This window comes from Zootoca vivipara, chromosome Z2 (assembly GCF_965207765.1).
Source record: "Zootoca vivipara chromosome Z2, rZooViv2.hap1.1, whole genome shotgun sequence".
NCBI classification, from domain to species: Eukaryota; Metazoa; Chordata; class Lepidosauria; order Squamata; family Lacertidae; genus Zootoca; species Zootoca vivipara.
Window position 1 is genome coordinate 37,813,835 of NC_142585.1, and position 15,980 is coordinate 37,829,814.

The 15,980-nt window shown below is 44.5% G+C and overlaps 1 protein-coding gene across 2 annotated transcripts in view; it reads left to right on the top strand.

Annotated features, from left to right (window-relative positions):
* The window catches only part of NSMF (NMDA receptor synaptonuclear signaling and neuronal migration factor), a 51,287-nt gene that overhangs the window by 6,617 nt on the left and 28,690 nt on the right, over positions 1-15,980 (top strand). Inside the window, exons 2-5 of one of the 2 annotated variants that reach the window (XM_088664848.1) lie at positions 11,603-11,664; positions 12,494-13,030; positions 14,176-14,251; positions 15,192-15,197. In XM_088664848.1, coding sequence (XP_088520974.1) covers positions 11,603-11,664; positions 12,494-13,030; positions 14,176-14,251; positions 15,192-15,197 — 681 coding nt within the window. The remainder of the gene's footprint in view (positions 1-11,602; positions 11,665-12,493; positions 13,031-14,175; positions 14,252-15,191; positions 15,198-15,980) is intronic. The other variant, XM_088664847.1, reaches the window with a different exon arrangement.

A 15,980-nucleotide genomic window follows, 5' to 3' on the forward strand; every position in this document is an offset into this window, starting at 1 on the left:
TGCGAAGTAATGGGTACCACTCTAATCAGCTTTGGTTGGTCTTCAGCTTATGTACTATCTCCTATTGTGGGTGCCAAAGTTCCAGAAGGCTGTCAACACAATGGAATGAGTCCAGAGGAGGGCAACGAAAATAGTGAAAGGCTTGGGGACCCTGTTCCTGGGAGTAAAAGTTGGTAAAGCTTGGTGTGTTTAGTCTATAGAAGATTAGGTGGCAATCTTGAAACATTTACTCCAGAGGGGTAAATGTCACAGTTGAAGGAGCAGATTTATTTACAGTGGTACAAAATTAATTCATTCTATGAGTCGTTTCGTTTTGCGAAAATTTCGTCTTGCGGAGCGCGGTTTACCATAGGAATGCATTGAAATTTAATTAATGCTTTCCTATGGGCAAAAAAAAAAAAAGTGAAAGGAAAAAAAAGGTGCTGACTCACCCACCATGGCCGGAAGTCTTTAAGGCTCTGGGGAGAGGGAAGCAGGAGGGCCAGGGGTCTTCTCCCGCCGCAGCCTCCGCTCCTTCAGGTGCTGCCGCCTTTGCCTCCAAGGGCCGCCTGGCGAGCCCCACTGCTGCTCCTGCCGGATCGTCGAGGGAGAGAAGCGGCCAGTGCTTGCCCGCCAGCCCGCCAGGAGGCAGAAGCGGCGGCTGTGGACGTCACCCCCAGCCGCGACGGCGGAGTCCTCAAGGTAAGCAGCGGCAGCTTCCCTTCCCGTCGCCGTCGGAATCCAAACCGCGGCCTCCTCTGGAGCGCAGGGTGGCGAGGCTACTTCGTCTTGCGAAGCACGGCCATAGACGACTTTGTTTTGCGAGCCTTCGAAAAAATTGCAAAACGCTTTCGTCTTGCGATTTTTTCGTTGTGCGAGGCGTTCGTCTTGCGAGGTACCACTGTACTGTTAATCCAGAGGGTAGGACCCAGAGCAGTGGATTAAAAATACAAGAAAAAACGATTAATACTAAACATTAGGAAGGACTCTCTGATGGAAACTAGGCAGAGGGCCTTCTCGGTAGTGGCACCTGCCCTGTGGAATGCCCTCCCATCAGATGTCAAGGAACTAAGCAACTATCTGACTTTTAGAAGACATGTGAAGGCAGCCCTGTTTAGGGAAGTTTTTAATGTCTGATGTTTTATCACATTTTTAATATTCTGTTGGGAGCCACCCAGAGTGGCTGGGGAAACCCAGCCAGATGCACAGGATATGTATGTATGTATGTATGTTAAATAAATAAATAAATAAATAAATAAATAAATGAACCAGTTGACAGTAGAGCAGACTTTGAAGGCAATGGACTCTACTTTGTGGGGTTGAACTAGATGACTTTTAGGGTTTCCTTCCGACTCTCTTTTTCTAAACGTGCACACACAGAAATGAAGTCATCAGTGTGGCATGAAAAAAAGAGTGCTAAGGCTGCATACCGTTAGATACTATACACCTAAAGCACACCAGTTCCCCCAAAGAATCCTGGGAGCTGGGATGGTAGGGGTAAACAACTGTTCCTATTTCCAGTGGGGCTTATGAATCATCTAGAAGTCTTCCTTGAGAACCAGGGTCCCTCTGGAGGTACTAGCTGGCTCTCTTCCAAAGACGGTATGGGTGGAACTCTCAAATCATCTTGGTCATCCTTATATTGAGTGCAGTGCATATTTCATTCCATATTAATTAACATAGTAATTTGATTTCACCCAATTTGGGTGGTGGGTGAGAAGAGATGGTCCAAAGCTCTTATATATTCTGGCTGTGTCAAATAGGATTGTGTGTGTGTGTGTGTGTCCACAGATACCTTTAGGGTTTCAAATTGCTCCTGCATAGGTTTGGGCAACTTCCATGTCAAAAGAATAGAAAAGGAATGTATAAGATGCTGTTATTGGCCAGAATACTGATTTTAATGTCAAAATGCAGTACTTGCCAACCTGACGCCCTCCTGATGCTTTGGGCTACAATTCCCATCAGCCCCAGCCACCACCCCTGGCACTTTCCAGATGTTATGAACCACAGTTCCCAGGCTGGGGGTTGATGGGAATTATAGTACAAAACATCTGGGAGGGGCAGATGTTGACAAAGTCTGTTCTAATATTATTGCTTCTGCTTAAATTATTATTATTTTAAATTGTGATAGTTTGTATTTAGTTTTTAACTGTGGTATTTGTATGTTGTTACAAATGTGTTTAATTTATAATTATTGCAACATTGCAAGAAAGTATTTCCCTTCCCTGAAATGTGTTTAAACAAATGGTAAATACGCCCACAAAAATAACTTGCCTGCAATGTATTTATTTACCACTCGCCTGCTGTGATCTGGAGTAGGAACGGATGGAGAGATACATTTGAATATTGGGTACCAAGGAAGGGGTGATGTGACTCATCCTTCCTCTGCCAGTGTCTTCACTCACTTGCATGTACGTTTCTGGCAGCGGATGGCTACCAGGCCAGTGCTTAAATGCAAGGCTGCTGTTATAGAAAAATAGGCTCCTATGTTCTTGGCATTCAGGGTGCAGCAGGAGAAAGACAGATGTGTTTAAGCAGGAGAAGAGATGGAGGATAAGGCTATGTTCCACCTTCACTGTCAGAGGCAGTATGCCGCTGACTGCCAGTTGCTGGGAATTATGTGTGGGGAGAGTTGCAGTTGTGCTCAGGCGTTGCTTGTGGACTTTGGGGCATCGGGTTGGTCATTGTGAGAACAGGATGCAAGGCTAGGTGGGCCTTTTGCCTGATCCAGCAGGCCCTTCTTATATTATTCTTCTTATATTCTGATTCCTCTGTCCTTCATCTATCCATCCAGATACAGGGGCGAACACTAACTTTAAAAGAGGATTTGATAAATTCATGAAGAGCAAGGCTACCCGTTGTTAGCAACCCTTGTGGCTGTGTTCTCCCTTGGAGACAGTAATGCTTCTGAATACCAGCTGCTGGAAACTGCACTAGGGGAGAGGGCTCTTGCACTCACCAGCTGCTCAATAACTTTCTGGAGAAACCCAGTTGGCCACAGTGAGAGCAGGCTGCTGGGTGATGGCCTTCAGCCTGATTCAACAGGGCGCTTCCTATATTCCTAGGAGAGCTTTGAGGGGGGCAGAGTTGGAGGAGTAAAGGTCACCAACTAAGGTGTTGGAAGAGACCATGGTGGAGAATTCCCCACTCCCTCACTTGCTTGAGCCATTGAGAAGAGAACGATTTCCTCTCCATGAACTTGCTTATGAGGTGAGCCTGTGGTGTGTTTTATGTCCCACCTTACTTTCAAATCGCTTGGGTGCTTCCAGAGTGGCTTCTGTGGCCCCCCCTCTCCTTCTCCCATCCCCACAACAAAACTGTGAAGTAGCTTCAGAGAGACCACGACTGGCACAAAGATCGTCTTTCATGACCAAGTGGGGATTTGAATCCCGGTCCCCCAAGTCCTAGCCTAACAACTCCACTCTGACTCTCTCCCTGGGCAATGAGTGTCTTGTGTGAGGATTTCTCAGATGCAGAAGCTTATATTTTCCTATTCGTTTGCCGCGGTAGTAGCAAACAATTCCTTCTCATGGCTTATTCGCTGGTCTGCAGGCAGCATCAGACTCTCCCGCCCATTTTTAGGCTCCTATGTGTTTGGGTTTTTTTACTTGCTTGTAGCAGGGAATGCCACAGGCAGGCAAACTCTGGATGCCAGAAGGTTAACCGCAAGCCTGAAACCCACCCCACCCCACCCCACCCCCGTCATTACATGCCCCCTGTGGCTTTTGGTCTTTGCTTTGAGCTGCTGTGCTTTCAGGCGTGCAACGCTGGCGCTCAGTAACGAACCTGCCTCCCGCTTGCTGCGTTATAACTGCATCGGTTGCGCGGGAATCTCGGCGCTTTGGGTGCCTCTTTGATCGCCTTTTGCATACCTGCTCCATCCAAATGGTTCTTTCCTTAACTTCACCGCCTTGGCCGCTTACTTCAAGTGCGGCAGTGAGGAACCTACTCGGGGCTGAGGAGAGGGCGTCGCTTGAGTGTTTTCCCCTCTGCTGCAGAGAAGGGCTGCTGTGTATTCTTTCTGGAAGTCTGGATAGAGAGCTGCTTCGCAAAGCTGCTTTTGCCCAAGTCACGGCTCTGGCTTAATAAAGAGCTGGGATGGAAGCGCTTTCCTCTGCATGATTTCCACCCACATTGCTTTAGCGATGCAACCGCGGTCTGTACCGACACCACCAACAGCCCCGGGGCCAATGGGACAAATGGCAGAGGGCGAATAAAGGACATAGAGGTCGAAAGGGTGTCAAAAAGGGCCGGGGTGGGGTGGGGGAGAAGAAAAGAAGTTTGCGAGGTAAAGTGCACAAAATTTAATCAGGCTAATTAATTTAATTGAATTAGCCACATTTGCCACTATTGTTAATTTCTGTGTGAACAGAAGTTGGATTACCACTGTTGCATCATTTCCATTGCATTACTTACCTGCATTGGAGGTTAGTGGCTTACCTGTACACAGCATATGGGAAATAAATAAAAAGCTGAAAGGAAGTTAAGTGCATGAGCATGTACAGAGTGCATATCCCTTGTCCAATACAACAGTGTTCTCATATCCTGTGGCTTTCTTGCTTTTAAAAAAGTGTGCCGCTGCAGAGTTACTTTGCTTCCTTTTTAAAAATAATAATAATTTTTTTAAAATGCATCCTAGTAATGGTGATTGACAATTAATAAATGCATTTATTTATGTATTGATATTTCTGGACTTTATTTCATTTGCAGTCCTAAGAATTTCTGAGTTTGGGGTTGATAAACAACTTTATAAGCTCTTCAAGAGATCAGTTAAAATTAGATATCATCAAAGTCCTGCTTTAGAATACTTCAATCCATCTACCAAGCTGTAATAGTTTTCTTACTCTTCTTAATGTTTCTGGCTATTTATTTATTTATTTATTTATTTCTTATTTCTTATTGCATTTATATCCCATCTTTTCCTCCAAGATGTTCAAGGTGGTGTACATGATTCTCCCCCTCTGAATTCCCACAACAACCCTGTGAGGTAGGTTAGGAAATTCCCACCCTCCCTGCCATGTGACTTTCAGCTTATTCGTGTTTTTATTTGATTTATCTTGCTCTCAGAATGGGTTCCAGCATTGGATTTGTGTGTTCTTGTGTTAAAATTTCACAGGGGCAACAGTCTCTCTCTACAAACCCTAGAAACTTTGATGACAAATTAAAAATGATCTGGATGGCACTTTTTATTTTATTTTATTTATCTGTTTGTTTGTTTGTTTTTATAAAAAAATTGCATTTATATTACACTTCCTCCCCCCCCCCCCCACAGAGAGAGCAAGGCAGTGTATGTGGTTCTCCCCATCCTTTTTATCTTCACAACAATACTGTGAGGTCGGTTAGAGACTGAGAGAGACAGTAACAGTCCCAAGTTCATCCATTGATTTGAAACCCTGGGCTGGATCTAGACACATCATAGAAGTGTTTCAGTTACACACATTGTAAATTTAAACAGGGAACCACGGGACCCCACAGCGCCACCAGGTGGCACAGTGTTATATCACATTTTGTTGTTGTTTAGTGACCCCATGGACCAGAGCACGCCAGGCATTCCTGCCTTCCACTGCCTCCCGCAGTTTGGTCAGACGCAAGTTGGTGACTTCGAGAACACTGTCCAACCATCTTGTCCTCTGTCGTCCCCTTCTCCTTCTGCCCTCAATCTTTCCCAACATCAGGGTCTTTTCCAGGGATTCTTCTCTTCTCATGAGGTGGCCAAAGTATTGGAGCCTCAGCTTCAGGATCTGTCCTTCCAGTGAGCACTCAGGGCTGATTTCCTTCAGAATGGATAGGTTTGATCTTTTTGCAGTCCATGGGACTCTCAGGAGTCTCCTCCAGCACCGTAATTCAAAAGCATCAATTCTTCGGCGATCAGCCTTCTTTATGATCCAGCTCTCACTTCCATACATCACTACTGGGAAAACTAGTAGTGTATCGCATATACAACACATATAAATTGCTTTTTCTTTACCAATCTAGCCGAGTCCCTGGTTTCCTGGGTTCTAGTCCTTGTGTATAAAAAAGGTTTGTGCAGAGAGCATGTGTCAGTACTTCCAGGTAGAAGTTGAGTGTTGAATCACTGCTGACTACATAACAAGTTTTTGTTTTTGTTTTGCAACATGTACGTGATGCTGCCATCCTGCACCTCTAAAAATGTTTTCATCCAGATTTCTCCTTGCTGCAGAAAATCCAATATGCAAAAATAACCGATTATCATGACCACAGCTGCTGCGGGTGTGGAAGCACATTAGTGCATTTTTTGCAAGCTGGAAGGGAGTGTTGTCACATGCGTGGTGACATTTCAGTGGTGGTCACGATTGCTATCATGGTTGCCAGAGAATTCCAACGAAAACAGAAAAGGAAGTGGGAATCACTGCAGGTCTACTTGTTCATCTATGGTTAGGAACAGAAATCAGTTAAACAAATTCAATCAGTAGACACAGATCTCACTATCCGAACACAATGCATGATCAGGAAAACATTTGTTAGGGGAGCATTCACATAGCAAGTCGACAATTCTCATTGATTCCTATGGCAAAATTTCTAATGTGTTCCGGACTGTGGACATTGTTGGCTTGCAACTAACCATTTCTTTATTTCTACATTGTTTTGCCAATCAGAGCAGTCAGCGCTGGTCTAGATGGGCTCTAGTGAACTGAGTCTGCATAAGCAGCTTCCCACATTTAAGTCTGTGCAATGCTCTTCCCAGTGAGGTCTGCCAGGGGTTTCCCCTGACATCTTTTCAGCACCAGTTGACCTCCCCACCACCCCTGGCTTTCGATTAGACTGAAAAGATGTTGTTTTTGTCATTACTGTGCTGCCAAAGGTTTATGTGGCTGTTATAGGGGGTTGCTTTGTTGCTATGGGGGGGTTGTTTTGTTATAGGAGGTTATGTGCGGCTCTACAAGCACATATTGACAGCACATTTAACCCCCCCCAAAAAAAGAATACCAGTGCTACAATTCCCAGAGCCCATACAGTTCCCAAGATTCTTCTTTTGAGGAAGGGATAATATGCTTTCAATGTGATATAAATGTACACAGCATTGGTTTTCAATTGTGTTGTCAGTCACTTGTAGACCTACGATGAGCTCACCACTAACAAGTCTAATAAGTAAGAAGGAGGACATAAGAAGAGCCTGCTGGATCAGGCCAGTGCCCCATCTAGTCCAGCATCCTATTCTCACTTGCAGTACCGGTATGTGTGTTCATGTGTGCTAGGTTCCATCCCTTAGCCCTGGCTGAGCCAGTTGTTGTTTAATGTTGCTAGAGAGGGGCATTATCACTTATGTATGAAAGGTCAGGATGCAAGCCTATGACATGGACGAAGGAGGACCATTTGCATTATTTTTTTTTGCAAAGCTCTGGGTTTGCAAAATGCCAGTTAATGTTTTGAAATCTTTGTATTTCCAAAGAACATCACCCAGACAAAAGCCTCCTCTCTGAGCACAGCCTGGTTGGTGATGGCGAAGGACTTTGTTGGGCTGGACGCCAAGTTCTCAGGCTGTTTCTGTTTTTCTCCCTCTCTTGCTTTACTTTGTCTGTTAATGGAGCTGCTGGCCAGTTTGTGCCTACCTGCAGGGACCAAGCACATTTAGCAAGGGAGTCAAAACAAATCTGAGCGAGAGCTCAAGAGATGACAGGAATATGACTAGAAAGCCATCTCATCTGTTAGGGTGGATGAACCATCAATTTCACTTTCCGTTTCTCACTTTCCTAATTGTTAGCATCACATTTCAGTATCAACTTGCAATTAATTTTTGATTTTAATTCTCATGAGACTCTTTCTGTCCCCAGCAACATTATTTGGAGCAAAATTCTAATACAGTAGTACCTTGGTTTTAGAACAGCTTAGTTCATGAACAACTTGGAAATAGAATGCTGCAAACCTGGAAGTAGGTGTTCTGGTTTGTGAACTTTGCCTTGGAATAAGAACATGTTCTGCTTCCTGTTGAGTGTGCTCCATTTGCAAACTGAGTCCTCCACTGCTTCCTGTTGAGTCTGTTGGCTGCTGAGTCCCGAGCACCCACACAAAACAGAGGTGATATTTGGAGGTTTTTTGTTTTTGCATTTTTGGTTGTGTGGCTTTTTCAATTTTTTGACTGTGACTTGTTCTTTGTTTTATGGGACTGACTTGTGACTGTGGCTTGTGACTTCATTTTTGTGACTTGTTTTTGTGACTGTGTGGAAACCAATTCAGCTACTGATTGATTGATTGATTGTGTGACTGCAGAAATGGATAAAATCAAACAACGACTATCATCAGTGCACGTAAGGAAAAAATAATTTTAATTTTTATCATCTACAATACTGTATTATTTATGTTATAGTACAGTACACTGATTATTGCTTTCATTTTATGGATCAATGGTCTCATTAGATAGTAAAATGCATGTTAAATGGCTGTTTTAGGGTTTTTAAAAGTCTGGAACGGATTAATCCATTTTGCATTACTTTCTATGGGAAAGTGCACCTTGCTTTTGGAACGATTTGGTTTTGGAACAGACTTCTGAAACGGATTAAGTTTGGGAACCAAGGTACCACTGTAGATCTGTACAAAACTGGACCAACAAATACAAAACTCTTACCATCAAATATGTAATGGTCATTGATGTCTTTAATGATGCTATGTATTTTTTATGTATTTTATTATTTTAATCATTGATTTTAAAATATTGATTTAAAATAAATGATTTTCATCAGTGATTCAAATCATGATGGTTTTGAAATCGATGCTTTTAATCATGATGATTCCGAAATCGATGCTTTAAATCATGATGAATTCTGAAGTGATGATTGAAACCACTGATTTTAAAAGCATGATGATTCAAATCATTGATTTTGAAATCACCATAATTCAGTTCACCGATTTCAAAAATCATCATTCAAATCGATTTCAAAATCATCCTGATCAAAATCATCTGCGTCACGTGTGGAAGGCCCAGGTGCGTTGGACGAGTGGTCTGACTCTGTACAGGGAAGCTTCCTGTAGTCCTATCTAATCCATCCTCAGAACTATGAGGACTAGAATTTTTCTTTGTTTTCATAGCTTCCTGGTAGAGCACATGCTTTACATACAAAAAATCCTCAGTGTGACTGGGGAGCTGCTGCCAGCCAGTGTAGGCAGTATTGAGCTGGGTAGACAAATGGTCTGTATGCTGCTTCCTAATGCAACTGCAAAAGGTCCCAGATAAAAATGCATCACTAGTTTAAAATGTTGTGGGCAGAAGGCAGTGTGAAAAAGCAGCTGCTTGTCAGAGGAGAGACTACAGGGCTACCTGAATGAATGGCCTGACCTGGTGCAAGGCAGGTTTCCTATTCTTTATCACCACTTCAGAGCACTGAGTATACAGTACAGTCTCTCAGTGGACCAGTCCATCTGCTTCATCTACATGTTGTCTGTAGAGACTGTGGAAGCATTTTGAAATCCTAAGTGCTGACATTCACGTTGTTTGCGCACATTACTTGCCTGGGGACCTGCATTGCAAAATTAAGAGAAGGACAAAATTCCGAAGGATGCTTTTGCTTCAGTATGCTTATGGTTTTGGAAAGTGTACTTTAAGTAGGTTCTCCTTCAAATGCAAACTGAATCAGATTTCTCCTTTAAATCTTAGCTCAGCAAGAGCCCTAAATCCACTTTATTTGCAGCACTTGGGTTTGCCAGTATGTGATTGAATCCCACCTGCAAAATAGTGACACCCTGGATGTGCCCTCCAGCTGCCTCAGCTGGATTTCCGTCTCTGTCACCGTCCTTTGGGTTATGACTGGAAAAGGTGCAAGCTTTTAGCTGGTGGAATTTTCCAGTGGGAAACGACTCTCTTTTTCTTCCCCTGGGCTGTGAAAGAGCCTCTACATAGTCCTTCCAGAGATGGTGCAGCACACTCCTGCAGTCAAGCATGCTTGAATAGGACAGAACAAAAGGTGCCCTTGAACATAGATGGTTCAGTGCAGTGCTGTGGCAAAGAGGCAGCTCCAGCGTCTTCTCCTTGATGCGTCCGGTGATGGTGGCAGGGAAGGATCGAGTTGGTTCTCTGGACTGCCCTTACCAGATCTATCTGTTTTGATTTGAAGCCTGGAAGTGACATCCCTCTGAGGCCACATCCACATCCACACCCTTGCACCTAACCTACCTCACAGGGTTGTTGTGAGGATAAAATTAGGAGGAGGAGAACTTCAGCTCCTTGAGGTGGGATGTAAATATAACAGGGGTCAGCAAACTTTTTCAGCAGGGGGCCGGTCCACTGTCCCTCAGACCTTGTGGGGGGGGCAGACTATATTTAAAAAATAAATATGAATGAATTCCTATGCCCCACAAATAACCCAGAGATGCATTTTAAATAAAATGACACATTCTACTCATGTAAAAGCATGCTGATTCCCGGACCATCAGCGGACCGGATTTAGAAGGCGATTGGGCCGCATCCGGCCCCCGGGCCTTAATTTGGGGACCCCTGAAATATAATAAATAGCATTTTCGCACCACGCTAAGAGTCATGGAGAACCCTGAAAACTGTACTGTGACCTCCAAAGTTGCAAGCGCAACTTAACAAACTACAGTTCCCAGGACTCTCTATATGTTAAAAGTGATATAAGAATGCTTTACCTCTGTATATCACTGGACTACAACTCCCATCATCCCTGACCATGGACCGTTCTGGCTGGGGCCAATAGTATTCATGGCACAGCAATTTCCAGAGGGCACTCTGTTAGCTTCCCCTACTTTAGATTTCCTCGGTACAGGTTTTGGGGTAATGTCCTGGATCGCGACAATTGTGCAGCAGAGTGGATGACTAATTTTCCTAAGAGGCTGCAGTTTTGGAATAGCTAGGAACTAGTCTCTCTCTCAATTTCTCTGTCATTTCCCACCCAGCCCCTCTCTTTAACTTTGGGTGATCTGCAGTCAATTGACAGAGGTGCTTTGCCCATCACATCAACGGACCTCATCTTGCACTTTACCCCCCACCCCACATTAATGCAGAATGCAAGAGTTAAGTCCCCTGATGTTGAACTACAACTACCACAATCCCTAGCTAGCAGGACCAGTAGGTCAGGGATGATGGGAGTTGTAGTCCAACAACATCTAGAGACCCAAGTTTGAGAAAGGCTGCAGTGGGCGGTGCTTGGGTCCAAATGAAAGCAGGAGAGTCTGATTTCCTGACATTGCTGTTTGCTCGTTTTTATCTAAAAAAAAAGCAGCTGTGGGTTGTGACAGAGAGAGCAGTCTCTAACTGGAACAGAGGTACTGAGAGGAGAATAATCTTTCTGCCTGTGTGGTTTCCACAGTCTGCCTACCCCCCACCTCTAAGTTGCTTTTTTGCCACCCTCTCCTCCTGCAGAAAGCATATAATGTAGGTATATTCCTCCACTGTTAGGATAATGGCGGCTTTGAGGTGTGTGTGAGGAATAGAGCGAGTGGCTTGTGGGTTGATTGTGGGTGGATTGTGGGTGGGGATTTCCCCCATTTTTATGAGTGGGTGACAAAACACTTTGGAGCTGGATTTTGCTAGTTTGCTTTGCTAACTCTCTCTCTCTCTCTCTCTCTCCCCTCTCCTCTCCTCTCCTCTCCTCTCCTCTTTTTCTTCCTTCTCTCCACCATTTTGTGCTTCTGCACACTGGACAATTTGAAGAGCGGCAAGGGCTTTCGGAGATTATCTCTCTCAGAACCATCCGGAAGGCCAGAATGGTTCAGGTAGGAGGATGTGCTGATTTTTATGTTATACTCATGTTTAAAATTATTTATAGTCTACTTGAGGCAGCTTACGTGGCATAAAAATACATTTTCCAAAAGAGCCCCGTCGAAGTTGTTTGTGTGGGTGTGGTATTATTTAAACTATTTAATTTATTTATTTCATGCAATTTATTAGCTGCTTGATTGTAAACAAAACTAAAAACCTCAAAACAATTTACAAAAAGGATAAAACAATAAAATGATCAGTAAATAAATGGCGTCCCGTCCCCCCAATGACTTGCTGCAAAACTTTGTGGTGTCCAGTTATGGAAGGATAGGCAAAAAGAAACCTGCATTTTTAAAATTTATGCAATATGATATACAGGGCTGGTGTGTGTGTGTGTGTGTGTGCGCGCGCTGCAATTATGCAGGAGTGTAGAAAGGGTTGGTGTAGTGTTGGATTCAGCTGCCTGAGAATCTTGGCTTTAATTTCTTTTATTAAAGGTTTTAGTCCTCGTGAGTTTCTGCACTGCATTTATGAAAATGAAAATTCCAAACTAGAAGGAAAATTCCCAAACTAGATTAATAATGATGATAATGATCATATGTTTGAAACTGGGCAGGTAATATGTTCTCAAATTTCAGAAGGAAGATTCAGAAGGCTGAATATGTTTCCATTGTCCGGACATGGGGCTTTACTGTCTTATGAACATCAGAAGTGCCCTGCTAGTAGTGCCTGAACTCAAAGTCTGTCCAACTTCAGATCCTGGACTCCATATTTCTTTTCACACTGGAGAAAAAGAAAACAGGCACCTTTAACTCAGGTTACCATATGCTCCTTTCCTTCCAGATCACCTGCTTGCTGAATCCTATGTTGGGCAGGAGGACTCCCCAGATATGCACCAGGGAGCCCAGAACAAGCGCCGCCTGTCCCTCATTTCTGATGGCAAATTTGAACGCAGCTTCTCAGAGGAGCGTGGCGAGAAGCTGGCCGGCGAGGGGCCCAAACCACGGGTCTACACTATCTCCGGGGAGAGGCCTATGCTCTCCCAACACCAGAGTGAGAGTATGGAGCTGGTGGTCATCAAAGGGGCTGAGGCTGAGGAGGAAGAGGAGGAAGACTGCTCCCAGGGCCAGCCTCTCCAGAATGCGGTCAGCTCCCACAACATTGGGAGGCACTGCAAAGGGAGCTGGGCAAGCAGCCGCCAGGTCTCCAAGGAGTGCCCAAGCTGCAACCACCTGGCTGCGCCTTCCCAGCACGCCTTCGACATAGAGCATTCTCATCCCCACCACCCCCATCACCACCACCACCACCACCACCAGGCCGGCGAGACTGGCTGGCGCCGGAAAAAGCTGGAGAGAATGTATAGCATTGACCGCGTGTCAGGTAAATAACGGAATAAAAGATACCCTTATAGCTCGAACGAAAGGCCTGTGCTCTTGTCTCCAACAGTGGGTAGTCTGATTTTCCCTGGGAAAATTGTGGGTGGGGTGATACCCAGCTCCTGTAGCTTATTCGATGCAGCTAGCAATTGGATGGTGAGACAGTTTCTGCAAGTGGAGGTTCCATTTATTATTTACACTGCTGCTCCACTTACTTTTGGCTCTTGCTCCACCCACCACAGGCATGTGGCCCCCAGAAGGTTTGCTAGGAAAGGAAATGTGGCCCTCAGTCTGAAAAAAGGTTCCCTGGCCCTGCCGTCTAGGATTTAGCTCCACGCCCAGTTAGATGTTGCGATCTGCATTATGGTTGGGTGGCTGACAACTCTCTGGTTTTGTTTATTAAATGATAAAGTAATGTACAAGTCATGAAACTTCTGTGGCAGGTAACTTAGTAAAGGAAGGGTACTGGTCGAACAAATAGCATGTTTTTCCCCCCTCCCAGGGGTCATTTCAGGTCAAAGTGCCCGTTACAGAGTTTTAATTGATTTTGGATCCTGAAGCTCCTAAGTCAAAGGATAAGAACATAAGGAAAGACTGGCTGCTGGAATAGGTTAGAGGGGCATCTTGCATCCTTGTTCTCACAGTAGCCAGATGCCCATTATGGAAAGCCCCCAAACAGGAGCTGAGTCTAATAACACTCTCCCACTTGCGAACCCAAGGAACTGGTATTCAGAGGCATACTGGCTCCCTTAGTGGAAGGAGAACATAACCATTGTGGCTAGTATCAGGTTCATATGGGGAGATCTTTCAGGTATCCTGGTTCAAGCTATAGAGCCAGCATTGCTGATAACCATTGATAGATCTGTCTTTCTCCATGGAGCTGTCTAATCCACTTTGAAAGCTTACTGAGGCTGGAGTCCTTCACCACCTTTCCATTTCTCTGCTGTCTGGAGTGTTTTCTTTTGTCTGTCCTACTTAATTTCATCAGATGATCTGCTCTTCCTTTCATCCCATGATAACTCTGGTGAGGGAAAAACATATCTCTTTATGCTTTGTCCACACCATGCGTAATTTTAGTGAACTTAAACCGTGTTCCCTCTCTTCGTAGGACTCAATGCTCATTGCTGTGACTGTTTACCTCTCTTACAGATGATGTCCCCATCAGAACTTGGTTTCCCAAAGAGAACCTCTTCACTTTCCAAACAGCTACAACAACTATGCAAGCGTAAGTTAGAAAACTTGTTGGCTGGGCATGGAGGAGAGCATGTAAAATGTCTGCATGCTCATTCACTTAACCAGCCATTCTTCTGGGTTCACATAGCATTGTTATAACAGAGACATCAAGCTGCCTTATCTGAGCCAATCCATCAGATTCAGTATTATCTACAATGACCTGCAGCGGCTCCCTAGATTTTCGGAAGCGGAGCCTCTCTCCTAGCCTTACCAGGGGATTAAACCTGGGAATCTTCTGCATGCAAAGTATATGCTCTGCTGCTGCAATTCATTTAAAAGAGAGAGCAAGGTTCTAGTCCTCGTGGTTCCGAATGCAGGACTGAATTAAACAGGAACACTGGAAGCCTTCCCTTCATGCTTGCTCAATGCAGCTTCTTTTGCATGAAATATATTGCCCTTCTTTCTCTCAGTGGCTTCATCTCCACATACATGTTTATATGTTGACATTTTTGCGCTCTTTGGAAATGGCCACAACTACAGCTTTTTCACACAGTAGAGTTGCATGAGCATGTTTTGCTGGCTTTGTGCTAAATTCTTACATTTAAACTGCCTCATCTTATTAAGTTATGGAGGCAGGGTAGGGACCTGAGCCTTTGCCTCATTAATGGTGGAGCCACAGCTTTGGAATGTCACACTTCAAAAATGTATTGGTTTTTTTATTTATTTATAATTATTTGGTGTCAGGTTTTACACACACACACACACACACACACACACACACACACACACACACACCTGCCATCTATCTGTAGAGCATGACAATACATTACATTTTTATGTATATAGGAATATATGTATATGCGCACGCACACCCACACCCACCCACACACCCCTTGCTACTGCAGAAAAATTCAGCTTGTATTTCTTCACTAATATATATTTTCTCTCACTCTTTCTCTCTGCCTCCCCTCTGCTTTTCGTGGGACTATCAGCATCTCGTAAGTACAGCTGCTACCACCCCACAAATTTGTAGCCCCATTTTGACCCATGTTTGTTGACATCTTTGGGTAAAAACCCCCACATTTCCCCGGTATCTTGTCCATATTTGGATGCACAAAAAGGTGGCAAGGGCCTTCCAGCCTTCCACCTATTTTTCTCTGAATATGATGTCGTTCCCAGGGTCTCGGCAGTGGAAGACTCAATTACCCAAGATTAAACCCAGCTAGCAAGCATCCAGCAGCTTGCATATTCATCCAACCCTCCTCTCTGTTTTCTCCTTTGTTCTTTTTATGATTTTGTTTAAAATACCTGTGATCCATTCTAGGAGACTGGGGATGGAGAGATCCCTGGCTATGCATCCTTGTAACCTCTTGGTTAGGGAGATGGGGAACCTTTGGCCCAGCTCCCATCAAGCCCCACTTGGAGGGTCACAGGTTCCTCTTCCCTGTTCTAGGTTATTTGTAATGCAAATGGGAAGAATGGGCAGCGGGGGTGCAGGGTGTTGGCAAATGACAAGAGAGAAGTTGCCTTACTTAAAATACTCAGCAAACCGAATTCTTGTGGGCCCTCCCTCCCCAAGAAAGGCCTCTGCCTCGGACATTTCATTGTTAAGGTCCATTTTTTAGTGTCATTTCTGAAGATTTATCCTCTAGGGGTTAGGAGGTAACCATTTAATTATTCCTCGTTCCTTCTCTGAATGCTGTTCTCACAGTAGGCAGTGGAAAACCTTCCTTTACTGATATTGTGGGTTCCATGGTAGGGGAAGCATAACTAGAGGGAGT